The following is a 15,202-nucleotide window of genomic DNA, read 5'->3' as shown; positions in this document are numbered from 1 at the left end:
ACTGATAACAAGTTCAAACAGGTGCCATTAATACAGGTAACGAGTGGAGGACAGAGGAGCCTCTTGAAGAAGAAGTTACAGGTCTGTGAGAGCCAGAAATCTTGCTTGTTTGTAGGTGACCAAAAACGTATTTTCCACCATAATTTGCAAATAAATTCATTAAAAATCCTACAATGTGATTTTCTGGAAAAGAAATTCTCAATTTGTCTGTCATAGTTGACGTGTACCTATGATGAAAATTACAGGCCTCTCTCATCTTTTTAAGTGGGAGAACTTGCACAATTGGTGGCTGACTAAATACTTTTTCCCCCACTGTAGATAAGCTGCCAGTGAAAATATTTGGTACTCACTGAACTCAAACAGGCTGTAAGGGACATAGTGGGACATTTGGGACAGAGGTATGAATAATTGAAAAACAAGGTTTTTGACAATATCCAATTATTATTACACAATTCTATAGTTTGGGTAACACCATTGATTTAAATAAGAAGGTAATGTCATCTAAAACAACCATCTGTTTCCATTACATGGAACTGTGTCCAAAATTGAAGTAGATCCAAGTAAATGTTTTTAGTACCAACTATTGGGCTGATAAGCAGGCACCAACTTTTTGAAGGACCAAGCAGATTTGTTAAACAACAGGTTTCACATTTTGACTAGTTGATGTCACAGGGACAGTCAGTACAGGGCATACAGTGCCTTCGTGAAATATTCAGACCACTTGACTTTTTCCACATTTTGTTATATTACAGCCTTATTCTAAAATGGATTAAAAATAAAAATTTCCTCAATTTCCATAATGACGAAGCAAAAACAGGTTTTTGTAATATTTTGCAAATGTATTAAAAACAAAAAACAGAAATACCTTATTTACATAAGTATTCAGACCATTTGCTATGAGACTCAACATTGAGCTCAGGTGCATCCTGTTTCCATTGATCATCCTTGAGATGTTTCTACAACTTGATTGGAGTCCACCTGTGGTAAATTCAATTGATTGGACATGATTTGGAAAGGAACACACCTGTCTATATAAGGTCCCACAGTTGATGGTGCATGTCAGAGCAAAAGCAAGCCATGAGGTCAAAGGAATTGTCCGTAGTGCTCCGAGACAGGATTGTGTCGAGGCACAGATCTGGGAAAGGGTACCAAAACATTTCTGCAGCATTGAAGGTCCCCAAGAACACAGTGGCCTCCATCATTCTTAAATGGAAGAAGTTTGGAACCACCAAGACTCTTCCTAGAGCTGGCCGCTGGCAAAATTGAGCAATGGGGTAGAAGGGCCTTGGTCAGAGGTGACCAAGAACCAGATGTTCACTCTGACAGAGTTCTAGAGTTCCTCTGTGGAGATGGGAGAACCTTCCAGAAGGACAACCATCTCTGCAGCACTCCAACAATCCGGCTGTTATGGTAGAGCGGCCAGACGGAAGTCACTCCTCAGTAAAAGGCACATGACAGCCCGCTTGGAGTTTGCCAAAAGGCACCTAAAGACTCTCAGACCATGAGAAACAAGATTATCTGGTCTGATGAAACCAAGATTGAACTGTTTGGCTTGAATGCCAAGCGACACGTCTGGAGAAAACCTGTCACCATCCCTACGGTGAAGCATGGTGGTGGCAGCATCATGCTGTGGGGATGTTTTTCAGCTGCAGGGGCTGGGAGACTTGTCAGGAACGAGGCAAATATGAACGGAGCAAAGTACAGAGAGATCCTTGATGAAAACCTTCTCCAGAGCACTCAGGACCTCAGACTGGGGTGAAGGTTCACCTTCCAATAGGACAATGACCCTAAGCACACAGCCAAGACAACGCAGGAGTGGCTTCGAGACAAGTCTCTGAACGTCCTTGAGTGGCCCAGCCAGAGCCCGGACTTGCTGTCATTGCTCGTCCATATATGTAAATATTCTTAATTCCATTCCTTACCTAGATTTGTGTGTATCGGGTATACAGTACCTTGCAAAAGTATTCATCCCCCTTGGCGTTTTTCCTATATTGTTGCATTACAACCTGGACCACTTTAAGCCGTACACTCCACAGATCTGGGCTTTACGGAAGAGTGGCCAGAAAAAAGACATTGCTTAAAGAAAAAAAATAAGCAAACACGTTTGGTGTTCACCAAAAGGCATGTGGGAGACTCCCCAAACACCAACCCTTACAGGAGACTCCCAAAACATATGGAAGAAGGTACTCTGGTCAGATGAGACAAACATTTTGCTTTTTGGCCATCAAGGAAAATGCTATGTCTGGCGCAAACCCTACACCTCTCATCACCCCGAGAACACCATCCCCACAGTGAAGGATGGTGGTGGCAGCATCATGCTGTGGGCATGTTTTTCATCAGCAGGGACTGGGAAATTGGTCAGAATTGAAGAAATGATGGATGGCGCTTAATACAGTCTTCCAGAGATTTGAGACTGGGACGGGGGTTCACCTTCCAGCAGGACAATGACCCTAAGCATACTGCTAAAGCAACACTTGAGTGGTTTAATCCTGAGACCCAGCCCATTGACTTATGTCCACTGTAGTGGACATTTGAGTTTCATCCCTCTTCTTGGAATCTTTTGTGCAAGTCTCTTAATTCCTGATGTACTGTACAGAGGACATCCTGGGCTTTTCAGTGATATGTCATTTGATTGGCTGGGAGGCCGGGAACCGCCTCTATCTTTCCTTTCAAAATGGACGGCATAGGAACAAGCACATTTTATGGAAAGATGAGAGGTAAGTCAAATATTGTTTGTCTATGGTTTTGTTACTATGATAATCATATATTTTCTTGTTCATGAAGGTGTTAGGAATCATATATTTAGTTCTGATAGCAACTAAATTATGTATCTTTTGAAAGATTTGCCATTTTATGAATGTCAATTATAGTGGACATCAGGACTATCTTCATGTAAATAATGACTCCACATTGTCGTAGGAAACAGAACTGAAGCAGAAAGAATTCTTTACCGAATAGTCGAGGGAGATTCAGATTTGGCTTTTGTCAGATGATGAGAGAGATGAGGATAAGTTTCAACCAGTGATACAAAACGGTGATGAAGAAGAGGAAGACAATGCAGAAGGCTCAGTTGAAGGGACAGATGCAGACACAGACACAGATACAGACAGGGATGAACAGGAAACTCGTCGCCCTCTGTGGGCCAGGAGTAACATGTATGTTTGATGCAGTTCCACAATTTTAAATTCAGCTGCATTGAGTATTTAAACTGTTATTACTTATCATTTATTATTCTTTTTTCCTTCATATCAGATTTGCACCTGTGTTACCTGGGCTTCCTGTGTGTCAAGATGACCCTACAACACGTGCAGACTGGAGTCCAATTGAATACTTTTCACAGTACATTGACAACAAGGTCTTTGAACATACACAAATCAAAGAGAGCTGCAAATCAAAGGAGTGTGCATGAACACCACGCCACAAGAAATAAAAATCTTCTTGGGCATTTCAGTCCACATGGCCTGCCTTGGCTATCCCAGAATTAAAATGTTTTGGGCCAACAAAACTAAAGTGCCAGTCATAAGTAGCAAAATGACTAGGGATAGATTCTTCAGGATAAGAAATTCCCTCAAGATTGTCAATGACCTGGCTGTAACAGAGGAAACAAAGAAGGCAGATATTATTTGGAAAGTCAGGCCAATACTCGATCGTGTGCGCCAAGGCTGTCTCAGCCTTGCAAAGCCAGAAAGGGTCTGCATTGATGAGCAAATCATCCCATTCACAGGCCGTTGTCCAGTCAGGCAATATGTTCCCGGCAAGCCAAACCCTACTGGCCTAAAGGTCTTTGTCCTTGCATCCCCAAATGGTCTGATGCTTGATTTTGAAGTCCACCAAGGGAAGAATACCTTTACAGTCCAAAGGTTAGGAGTTGGAGCTGCAGCAGTTCTACGCATGGTTGAATCTGTTCCAACAGGAAGCCACATATTCTTTGACAGGTACTTCACAACCATAGATCTATTGGATGCATTGCTGGCAAAGGGCCTTCCTGCAACTGGAACTATAATGAAGAACCGTGTCCCAAAGCTGTGCCAGCTGCCAGTAGACAAACAGTTGAAAAAAGAGGGGAGAGGAACATCAGTGTCAGTGGCCAGAAAGAGTCCTGAGCTGGCCATCACAAAATGGTTCGACAACAAACCAGTGCTCATGGCATCCACTGTACATGGGAAAGACCCAGAAGACATCTGTACCAGATGGTCCCAGAAAGAAAAGCACCTGGTCCAGGTTAAAAGACCAGCAGTAATTAAGCAGTATAATGATAACATGGGTGGCGTAGATCTTTGTGATCGCATGCTTAGCTTCTATCGTATGTCAAGCAGGACCAAGAAGTGGACATCGCGCGTGATCAGTCACTTCTTTGATGTTGCCATCACCAACTCCTGGATACAATACCAGTCTGACAGCAAAGCTCTGCACAGACCATCCAAGAACACACATCAGTACCTGGACTTCAAACTACTCCTAGCTGAGGAGCTGTTGGAGAGTCCGGAACTGGAAAACAGCTGTGAAGAGAGTGAGGATGAGTATGAGCCACCATCTAAAATGAGGATCCCACAACCAGAGCCATCTGTGCGCAGACTAGGAGCCATGCACATGCCTGAGATGATGGATACCAAGCATGCAGAAAGATGCAGAAATAAGGGCTGCAAGAGCAAGACGTACATGAGATGTACCAAATGCAAGATGTTCCTCTGCATTACCAAAAAGAGAAATTGCTTCCAGGACTTTCACCACTAACAAAGAAAATACTAAGAACAAAATGAAGAGTGAAGGAAAAAGCTAGATTGGATTCAGTTTGACAGAAGGAAAAAATCCAAAATAAATCTGTTACACATTAGTTATATGTTCATTGTTCAAATAACACTGAAAGGATTCAAGGGGACCAATCAAAGGATATGGACATAACAAAGTGTTAAGCTTTAATAGTAAAGCTATCCTTGCGAAATGTAAGGAAAAGGATTCAAGAATGATTAATGTGTATTGTATAATCAAAATGTCTGTATTCTTGGATAATAATCAATCTACAGCCCAAAATGTATGTATTCTTAGTTCATAAAAACTCTGTAATCTGTAAGAACTCTGTAAAAATTTGTATCTACCAAATGTGTCTCTTTTCGTACTCAAATGATCCTGTTGTCCACTACAGTGGACATGCTGTAAAATAAAAAAATTAAATTAAAATGTGGAAATTGTAGGATGCTTTTTTTAACCCTAAACAGTTATTGAATCACAAAAAATATGATTAGGAAAAACAATATTTTCCTTGGTTCTCAGGAGGTTAAGGAAACATTTAAATGTCTTGGAATGGCCTAGTCAAAGCCCAGACCTCAATCCAATTGAAAATCTGTGGTATGACTTAAAGTTTGCTATACACAAGCAGAACCCATCCAACTTGAAGGAGCTGGAGCAGTTTTGCCTTGAAGAATGGGCAAAAATCCCAGTGGCTAGATGTGTCAAGCTTATAGAGACATACCCCAAGAGACTTGCAGCTGTAATTGCTGAAAAAGGTGGCTCTACAAAGTATTGACTTTGGGATTGTTTACTTTAGAAGGTGCCTATTCCACTTAACAGGACACTGTATCATCTGATGTGTCTGAAGTATGATTCTGTATACACATGATTTTATCAAGACTTCCTGCCCAAGATGCAGTAAGCTCGATTAAGATTAAGAATTCTTAGGACTGATTAAGATGTAGCATAGTGCAAACTAAGTACATGTTTATTTTCTTTCTACCACTACCAAGTTTTCTGATGAGTTTACCAATTATTCTATATCTCTCCCTTTGAAATGCTTTTTGAGGCAGGTGCCTTGGGAGAACAGTTAGTATAAAGGTACCCTGATCCCTGTACTGACAAACCCAATGTTTGAAATGTCTTTAAATAATGTCTGAGGTACAGGGAAAGAAAAAGGAAAGAAACACTCACTTAGTGGAGTTGAATGACCTCTGACCTCTGTTCTGACTTTCTGGTGAGGCCTGATCACCCTCACTAGAAAAGCTAGAGACATTGGGTGAGATTTAAATGTAATATGTAAACACTGATAATTAGGAAGAAGTTTATAATTTATCAATAGTACAATGTGTGATTTGGACCACGAGAAGGAGAGAGAGAGAGCGCTGCCCCTGAATGAGGGAAACTTGTCTCTAGTCTATTTTATCATTCCTTGAATTACCTTATGGGATACAATTATTTTAAGATGGAGTTATCAAGGCTTGTAATTCTAATTGTATTTGTTATTTTGATTTAACCGGCAGTGTTGTTTTTATTTTGGGATGCATGAATCACGATGTGAGTGTCAAAAGGGAAGAAGTGAATGTTTTGTTTGTATGTTTGTTTGTTTTGCGTGTATTGTTGGTGTTGTTTTGTTTGTTTTGTTTTTGTCTTGCTTCAATACAAATCTCACCAGATTGGGTCTGCTGGATGGTCGGGATTTCCCCCTAAGGATTAGCCCTCTAACTCCCTGACCCTGTAACTATGCGGTGAGATCGCCAAGATGATAGGGGAGTATAAGCCAATTTGCAAAAATGGTTTTAACTGTGTGTTGTTATTCTCTTTGACATTTGTCTTAGACATTTGTATTAAGAATATTTGTAGATGTCATAATTTGTCATACAGTGAATAGTTTGTCTGGATTTCCTGATTCAGAAATGTCCTCTCTCGAGGTTATGGCGAAGGTGACCACAGATGGTATCTAGATGCATGGAAGGGATAATTCGACCAAGGACAGTGTGAGCCTCACCCCTTCTAACCTGCTGAAGTAATGGCGACAATGGCGTTCACTATAGCCCTGTCCTTCACCACTTCTACCTGAGTCCGAGACAGCAACCTGTACACAGCATCCAGTCGAAGCTATCAACTGCCTTTTCTCGCATGCCTTTTCTCTCAGGAGTGCGACATGAGTCCACGTGGAGTGAGCATGGAGAGAGAGCCCATCCAAACTTCTTTCATGCTACTGGTGTACTGGTGGGAAAATGGACAAGTCATAATGGACCATAAAAGGAAGGTGGCGGCTCTGGTGAGAGATTCGTCTACTTGGGAAAATCAGATTATTCCCCAGATATTGAAATCGGGCTATTATCAAGGGCCATCCACTTTGAACATGTGCCATTGGGAGGACGAACTGAAACACTATCTGAAGAAGAAAATGAAGAAACGCTTGAAGAATAAGCGCCAGGAAGGAGGGGGGTGGTCAACCGTACCGTACTTGATTTAGGCTTGTCCAAAATTGTTTATTTGGCGTATGAGTTTGATTGTGGAGGTTTGCACACTGCGAAATGTATAGTAATTAAGACTAAAAATGCATTGAGATACCTATCTGTCATTAACATGCCACTTGCGACAAAAGCTCCAGCTGAAATGTCATTGCCAGAATCCATCAATGAAATTGTGTAATGAAGCATATGTGTACCTGTATGAAGCGAAGGCCTTAAATTAAAACATGCTACTTCAATAGTTTTATAGGTAAGAACTATGGAAACAAGTATACAGATCCCTTGTGTGTATTTTGGATTTTACAACCCAGAGTGAAGGGTTTGAAAGGATGAAGTGTCTGATTTTATGTGTTGATTTTGCTTACATTAATAGAAGTATAGAACCTCCTTTTGATAGAAGCTATAATCTAATGCTTACCTTAAAATGTTACACTAATTATCACAGAGTGATAAGAGGAGGGAATGTGAAGGAACATTTTATGTTTGTGCTTTTCTAATAACCAATTCGACTGGGTTCATGCAAGTGACTGCTTGATCATGCTGGGAGGAATCCTCACTATCAGTATAAGGAATTTGGCAGTACTCCCAGAACATTGTTTTGAGAACCGAAAGGGGTGTCTCAGTTTCAAGGTCTCAGCTTGGAGAGAAGAAGCCTTGTGAGGTATTGGTCGGTCACATGCATGAACCAAACTTTAATGATGAATTCATTATGAATAATGAATAAGCTAAATCATGCAAATATAAATTGTCTGTGTAAGCAGCAGTGGTGTAAAGTACTTAAGTAAAAACACTTTAAAGTACTACTTAAGTAGTTTTTTGGGGTATCTGTACTTTACTATTTATATTTTTGACTACTTTTACTTTTACTTCACTACATTCCTAAAGAACATAATGTATTTTTTACTCCATACATTTTCCCTGTTACCCAAAAGTTCTCCTTACATTTTGAATGCTTAGCATGACAGGAAAATGGTCCAATTCACACACTTATCAAGAGAACATCCCTGGTTATCTCTGCTGCCTCTGACCTGGCGGACTCACTAAACACAAATGCTTTGTTTGTAAAGAATGTCTGAGTGTTGGAGTGTGCCCCTGGCTATCCATAAATTTAAAAAAAGAAAATGGTGCTGTCTATTTTAGCAATTACATGTACTTTGATACTTACAGTGACGGAAAAAAGCATTTGATCCCCTGCTGATTTTGTAAGTTTGCCTACTGACAAAGACATGATCAGTCTATAATTTTAATTGTAGGTTTATTTGAACAGTGAGAGACAGAATAACAACAACAAAATCCAGAAAAACGCATGTCAAAAATGTTATAAATTGATTTGCATTTTAATGAGGGAAATAAGTATTTGACCCCTCTGCAAAACATGACTGGCTAGGCCACTCCAGGACCTTAATGTGCTTCTTCTTGAGCCACTCCTTTGTTGCCTTGGCCGTGTGTTTTGGTTTATTGTCATGCTGGAATACCCATCCACAACCCATTTTCAATGCCCTGGCTGAGGGAAGGAGGTTCTCACCCAAGCTTTGACAGTACATGGCCCTGTCCATCGTCCCTTTGATGCGGTGAAGTTGTCCTGTCACCTTAGCAGAAAAACACCCCCAAAGCATAATGTTTCCACCTCCATGTTTGACGGTGGGGATGGTGTTCTTGGGGTCATAGGCAGCATTCCTCCTCCTCCAAAGACGGCGAGTTGAGTTGATGCCAAAGACCTCGATTTTGGTCTCATCTGACCACAACACTTCCACCCAGTTCTCCTCTGAATCATTCAGATGTTCATTGGCAAACTTCAGACGGGCCTGTATATGTGCTTTCTTGAGCAGGGGGACCTTGCGGGCGCTGCAGGATTTCAGTCCTTCACAGCGTAGTGTGTTACCAATTGTTTTCTTGGTGACTATGGTCCCAGCTGCCTTGAAATCATTGACAAGATCCTCCCGTGTAGTTCTAGGCTGATTCCTCACCGTTCTCATGATCATTGCAACTCCACGAGGTGAGATCTTGCATGGAGCCCCAGGCCTACTAACCAAGCTGCTTGGCGATGGTCTTGTAGCCCATTCCAGCCTTGTGTAGGTCTACAATCTTGTCCCTGACATCCTTGAAGAGCTCTTTGGTCTTGGCCATGGTGGAGAGTTTGGAATCTGATTGATTGATTGCTTCTGTGGACAGGTGTCTTTTATACAGGTAACAAGCTGAGATTAGGAGCACTCCCTTTAAGAGTGTGCTCCTAATCTCGTTACCTGTATAAAAGACACCTGGGAGCCAGAAATCTTTCTGATTGAGAGGCTGTCAAATACTTATTTCCCTCATAAAAATGCAAATCAATTTATAAAATTTTTGACATGCGTTTCTCTTGATTTTTTTGTTGTTATTCTGTCTCTCACTGTTCAAATAAACCTACCATTAAAATTATAGACTGATCATTTCTTTGTCAGTGGGCAAACGTACAAAATCAGCAGGGGATCAAATACTTTTTTCCCTCACTGTAAGTATATTTAAAACCAAATACTTTTAGATTCTTACTCAAGTAGTATTTTACTTGGGGACTTACACTTTTACCTGAGTGATTTTCTATTAAGGTACCTTTACTTTTACTCAAGTATGACAATTGGGTACTTTTTCCACCACTTGTAAGCAGTGCATAAGATAACTAATGGGACTGCCCCGGTGGAGCTCCCGACCAACGTGTACTATGATGCATTACGTTTGTTGGAACCTCTCCTGCTTGCCGATAATAAAGAATGATTCATTTAATATTGTCTTCAGGTGTCCCTGGTGGTAATTTTCACAACAATTTTACGACACTTGTCTCAGTCTAACACAGTATAGCTCAATCTAACCCATAAAATATGAGGTGATCTTGAATATTTATATTTTGTGCTCTCTGCGCACCCAAAACTGTGGTCAAAAGACACATCTGAACTGATGTAACCACATAAGAACACGCAGTCACAATCACATGTAGGCTGATCAACAAAATATAATCCCTGACGGAGTGCCCTCCCCTCGTGACTTGTACGTGACCCTACCTTATTGGTCGGTGCCGTGGTAACACAGGCCAGAAGCAGTCCAAGGAGGCCGACTCGCGCTGCGACTCCCTCCATCATCGCCTCGGCAGAAATGAAGCCCCACAAAACACACACAGCCTTTTAAAGAAGAACACTGGATGCTATTGGCCAGCACACAGAGAGTACACAATAGTCAGTCAATCATTCACCACTTCCTGACTATGGCGTAATTACTGTATGTTTAAATGTAGCAGTAACATCTTAAGAGGTGGGAGTGGAAATGTAATCCACTAAACATTACACCCCTAAACCAGACTCAATTTTCTTGCATTCTTTCTGGTGATCACATCACATACAAGCAACATTACAAAAACGTTCTCTCTCCCTAGAATTGTTAGCTGGGACATCACTGGGAAATCTAATCCACTGACTGAAGTATTCTAGTAACAAGAGGCCAACCTTTTAGAGAAGTGAGAATGGATCAATAGTGTTAACCTGACTTCAGATGAGGGGATGGGTTTCCCATAACCCTTCTCATTTCTGGGGTTAGAGAGGGGTAAACCAGTCCACGGACCAAAGGTTGTGGAACACCACTGTGAAATCTGCACACAACAGAACAACTCAGGATGTGTTGCTGGTAGAAGTCAATAAACACTGCAGAGATAAGTAAAAATGTGTTCAGTGTGCATTTGTGATGGAGATGTGGGGCCCATCCCAAATGGCAACCTATTCCCTATAGTTCACTACTTTGGTCAAGGGAAAAGGGTGCCATTTGTGAAGTGAACTTGGACTAGAGAAGCCATATGACAGAGGCAGAGAGAACATGCTGTCAAGCAAAAATGAGTTTATTATTTATTTCTGTCTTCAAATATGTACAATCTTTGTGAGCAAGACGAGTGCTACTGACCAGTGGTCAGGAAACTGCAGGCAGAGTATAAGCTAGAGCAGGCAAAAGCAATTGTACACAGAGCAGAGCTTCTAGTGCAACCGTCAAGGATCATAGATCAAAGAGAAAGCCTTGCAGTGTGGCTAGCTGCATAGGCCAAATGCTGTTTACAGGGAACACAAGTATCTTTCTGCATGGGATGAAAGATTGAAGTCAGAGCAGAACATTCTGCACCAGAGCCATATATATATATATATATATATACAGTGGGGAGAACAAGTATTTGATACACTGCCGATTTTGCAGGTTTTCCTACTTACAAAGCATGTAGAGGTCTGTAATTTTTATCATAGGTACACTTCAACTGTGAGAGACGGAATCTAAAACAAAAATCCAGAAAATCACATTGTATGATTTTTAAGTAATTCATTTGCATTTTATTGCATGACATAAGTATTTGATACATCAGAAAAGCAGAACTTAATATTTGGTACAGAAACCATTGTTTGCAATTACAGAGATCATACGTTTCCTGTAGGTCTTGACCAGGTTTGCACACAATAAAGCAGGGATTTTGTCCCACTCCTCCATACAGACCTTCTCCAGATCCTTCAGGTTTCGGGGCTGTCGCTGGGTAATACGGACTTTCAGCTCACTCCAAAGATTTTCTATTGGGTTCAGGTCTGGAGACTGGCTAGGCCACTCCAGGACCTTGAGAGGCTTCTTACGGAGCCACTCCTTAGTGGCCCTGGCTGCGTGTTTCGGGTTGTTGTCATGCTGGAAGACCCAGCCACCACCCATCTTCAATGCTCTTACTGAGGGAAGGAGGTTGTTGGCCAAGATCACTCGATACATGACCCCATCCAACCTCCCCTCATTACGGTGCAGTCATCCTGTCCCCTTTGCAGAAAAGCATCCCCAAAGAATGATGTTTCCACCTCCATGCTTCACGGTTGGGATGGTGTTCTTGGGGTTGTACTCATCCTTCTTTTTCCTCCAAACACGGCGAGTGGAGTTTAGACCAAAAAGCTCTATTTTTGTCTCATCAGACCACATGACCTTCTCCCATTCCTCCTCTGGATCATCCAGATGGTCATTGGCAAACTTCAGACAGGCCTAGACATGCGCTGGCTTGAGCAGGGGGACCTTGCGTGCGCTGCAGGATTTTAATCCATGACGGCGTAGTGTGTTACTAATGGTTTTCTTTGACACTGTGGTCCCAGCTTTCTTCAGGTCATTAACCAGGTCCTGCCGTGTAGTTCTGGGCTGATCCCTCACCTTCCTCATGATCATTGATGCCCCACGAGGTGAGATCTTGCATGGAGCCCCAGACCGAGGGTGATTGACTGTCATATTGAACTTCTTCCATTTTCTAATAATTGCGCCAACAGTTGTTGCCTTCTCACCAAGCTGCTTGCCTATTGTTCTGTAGCCCATTCCAGCCTTGTGCAGGTCTTCAATTTTATCCCTGATGTCCTTACACAGCTCTCTGGTCTTGGCCATTGTGGAGAGGTTGGAGTCTGTTTGATTGAGTGTGTGGACAGGTGTCTTTTATACAGGTAATGAGTTCAAACAGGTGCAGTTAATGCAGGTAATGAGTGGAGAACAGGAGGGCTTCTTAAAGAAAAACTAACAGGTCTGTGAGAGCCGGAATTCTTACTGGTTGGTAGGTGATCAAATACTTATGTCATGCAATAAAATGCAAATTAATTACTTAAAAATCATACAATGTGATTTTCTGGATTTTTGTTTTAGATTCCGTCTCTCACAGTTGATGTGTACCTATGATAAAAATTACAGACCTCTACATGCTTTGTAAGTAGGAAAACCTGCAAAATCAGCAGTGTATCAAATACTTGTTCTCCCCACTGTATATATATATATATATATATATATATATATATATATATATATATATATATATATATATATACTACCAGTCAAAAGTTTGGACACACCTACTCATTCAAGGGTTTTTCTTTATTTTGACTATTTTTTACATTGCAGAATAATAGTCAAGACATCAAAACTATGAAATAACACATATGGAACCATGTAGTAACCAAAAAAGTGTTAAACAAATGAAAATATATGTTATATTTGAGATTCTTCAAAGTAGCCACCCTTTGCCTTGATGACAGCTTTGCACACTCTTAGCATTCTCTTAACCAGCTTCATGAGGTAGTCACCTGGAATGCATTTCAATTAACAGCACAGTTAATTTGTGGAATTTATTTCCTTCTTAATGCCTTTGAGCCAATCAGTTGTGTTGTGACAAGGTAGGGGTGGTATACAGAAGATAGCCCTATTTGGTAAAAGACCAAATATTATGGCAAGAACAGCTCAAATAAACAAAGAGAAATGACAGTCCATCATTACTTTAAGACATGAAGGTCAGTCAATCCGGAAAATTTCAAGAACTTTGAACGTTTCTTCAAGTGCAGTCGCAAAAACCATCAAGCACTAGGATACAACAAGCTCTCATGAGGACCGCCACAGGAAAGACCCAGAGGTGCCTCTGCTGCAGAGGATAAGTTCATTAGAGTTACCTGCACCTCAGATTGCAGCCAAAATAAATGCTTCACAGAGTTCAAGTAACAGACACATCTCAACATCAACTGTTCAGAGGAGACTGCGTGAATCAGGCCTTCATGGTCGAATTGTTGCAAAGAAACCACTACTAAAGGACACCAATAAGAAGAAGAGACTTGCTTGGGCCAAGAAACACGAGCAATTGACATTAGACCGGTGGAAATCTGTTCTTTGGCCTGATGAGTCCAAATTTGAGATTTTTGGTTCCAACCGCCGTGTCTTTGTGAGACGCAAAATAGGTGAACGGATGATCTCTGCATGTGTGGTTCCCACCGTGAAGCATGGAGGAGGAGGTGTGATGGTGTGGGGGTGCTATGCTGGTGACACTGTCAGTGTTTTATTTAGAATTCAAGGCACACTTAACCAGCATGGCTACCACTGCATTCTGCAGCGATACGCCATCCCATCTGGTTTGCGCTTAGTGGGACTATCATTTGTTTTTCAACAGGACAATGACTCAAAACACATGTCCAGGCTGTGTAAGGGCTATTTGACCAAGAAGGAGAGTGATGGAGTGCTGCATCAGATGACCTGGCCTCCACAATCACCCGACTTCAACCCAATTGAGATGGTTTGGGATGAGTTTGACCGCAGAGTGAAGGAAAAGCAGCCAACAAGTGCTCAGCATATGTGGGAACTCCTTCAAGAGTGTTGGAAAAGCATTCCAGGTGACTACCTCATAAAGCTGGTTGAGAGAATGCCAAGAGTATGCAAAGCTGTCATCGAGGCAAAGGGTGGCTACTTTGAAGAATCTAAAATCTAAAATATATTTTGATTTGTTTAACACTTTTTTGGTTACAACCTGATTCCATGTGTTATTTCATAGATTTGATGTCTTCACTATTATTCTACAATGTAGAAAATAGTAAAAATAAAGAAAAACCCTACACAGTACTCCATAATGACAAAGAGAAAACAGGTTTTGAGAAATGTATTAGAAACAAAAAACAGAAATACCTTATTTACATAAGTGTTCAGACCCTTTTCTATGAGACTGGAAATTGAGCTCAGGTGCATCCTATTTCCATTGATCATCCTTGAGATGTTTCTACAACTTGATTGGAGTCCACCTGTGGTAAATTCAATTGATTGGACATGATTTGGAAAGGCACACAACTTTCTATATAAGGTCCCACAGTTGGCAGTGCATGTCAGAGCAAAAACCTGTCACACCCTGGCTCTGGGACTCTATATGTTGAGCCAGGGTGTGTTCATTCTATGTGGTTTATTTCTATGTTGGGGGTTCTAGTTTGTTGTTTTCTATGTTTGCCTGAGTGACTCCCAATCAGAGGCAACGAGTGTCAGCTGTTGGCTGGTTGTCTCTGATTGGGAGCCATATTTAACTGTCTGTTTTTCACTTTGTGTTTGTGGGTTTTTGTTCCGTGTTCGGTCATTGTCACCGTGGACGTTACGAGTCGTTTGTTGTTTTGTTCGTGCTTTAGTTTAATAAAGTAAACATGTTCATTCATCACGCTGCGCATTGGTCTCTCCCTGACGATCGTGAC

The 15,202-nt window shown here is 41.3% G+C and overlaps 1 protein-coding gene and 1 long non-coding RNA gene across 3 annotated transcripts in view; one reads left to right on the top strand and one right to left on the bottom strand.

The window, feature by feature from the left end:
* LOC311134242 (inter-alpha-trypsin inhibitor heavy chain H3-like) overlaps nt 1–10,349 on the bottom strand; it is a 135,311-nt gene extending 124,962 nt beyond the window's left edge. For both annotated transcript variants that reach the window (XM_084167863.1, XM_084167862.1), the window contains exon 1: nt 10,241–10,349. In XM_084167863.1, the coding sequence (XP_084023989.1) occupies nt 10,241–10,318 (78 nt within the window). In that variant the 5' untranslated portion in view covers nt 10,319–10,349. The remainder of the gene's footprint in view (nt 1–10,240) is intronic.
* On the top strand, nt 276–3,581 carry LOC311134261. Its single transcript, XR_014613666.1, has 2 exons — nt 276–2,717; nt 3,253–3,581. It is a non-coding gene; the product is annotated as an uncharacterized lncRNA (long non-coding RNA).
* Nucleotides 10,350–15,202: the final 4,853 nt, after the last annotated feature.

The sequence above is a fragment of the Coregonus lavaretus genome (genome assembly GCF_964263955.1).
Source record: "Coregonus lavaretus genome assembly, chromosome: 8".
Taxonomy (NCBI): Eukaryota; Metazoa; Chordata; class Actinopteri; order Salmoniformes; family Salmonidae; genus Coregonus; species Coregonus lavaretus.
This window is presented reverse-complemented; position numbering and strand designations above follow the sequence as displayed.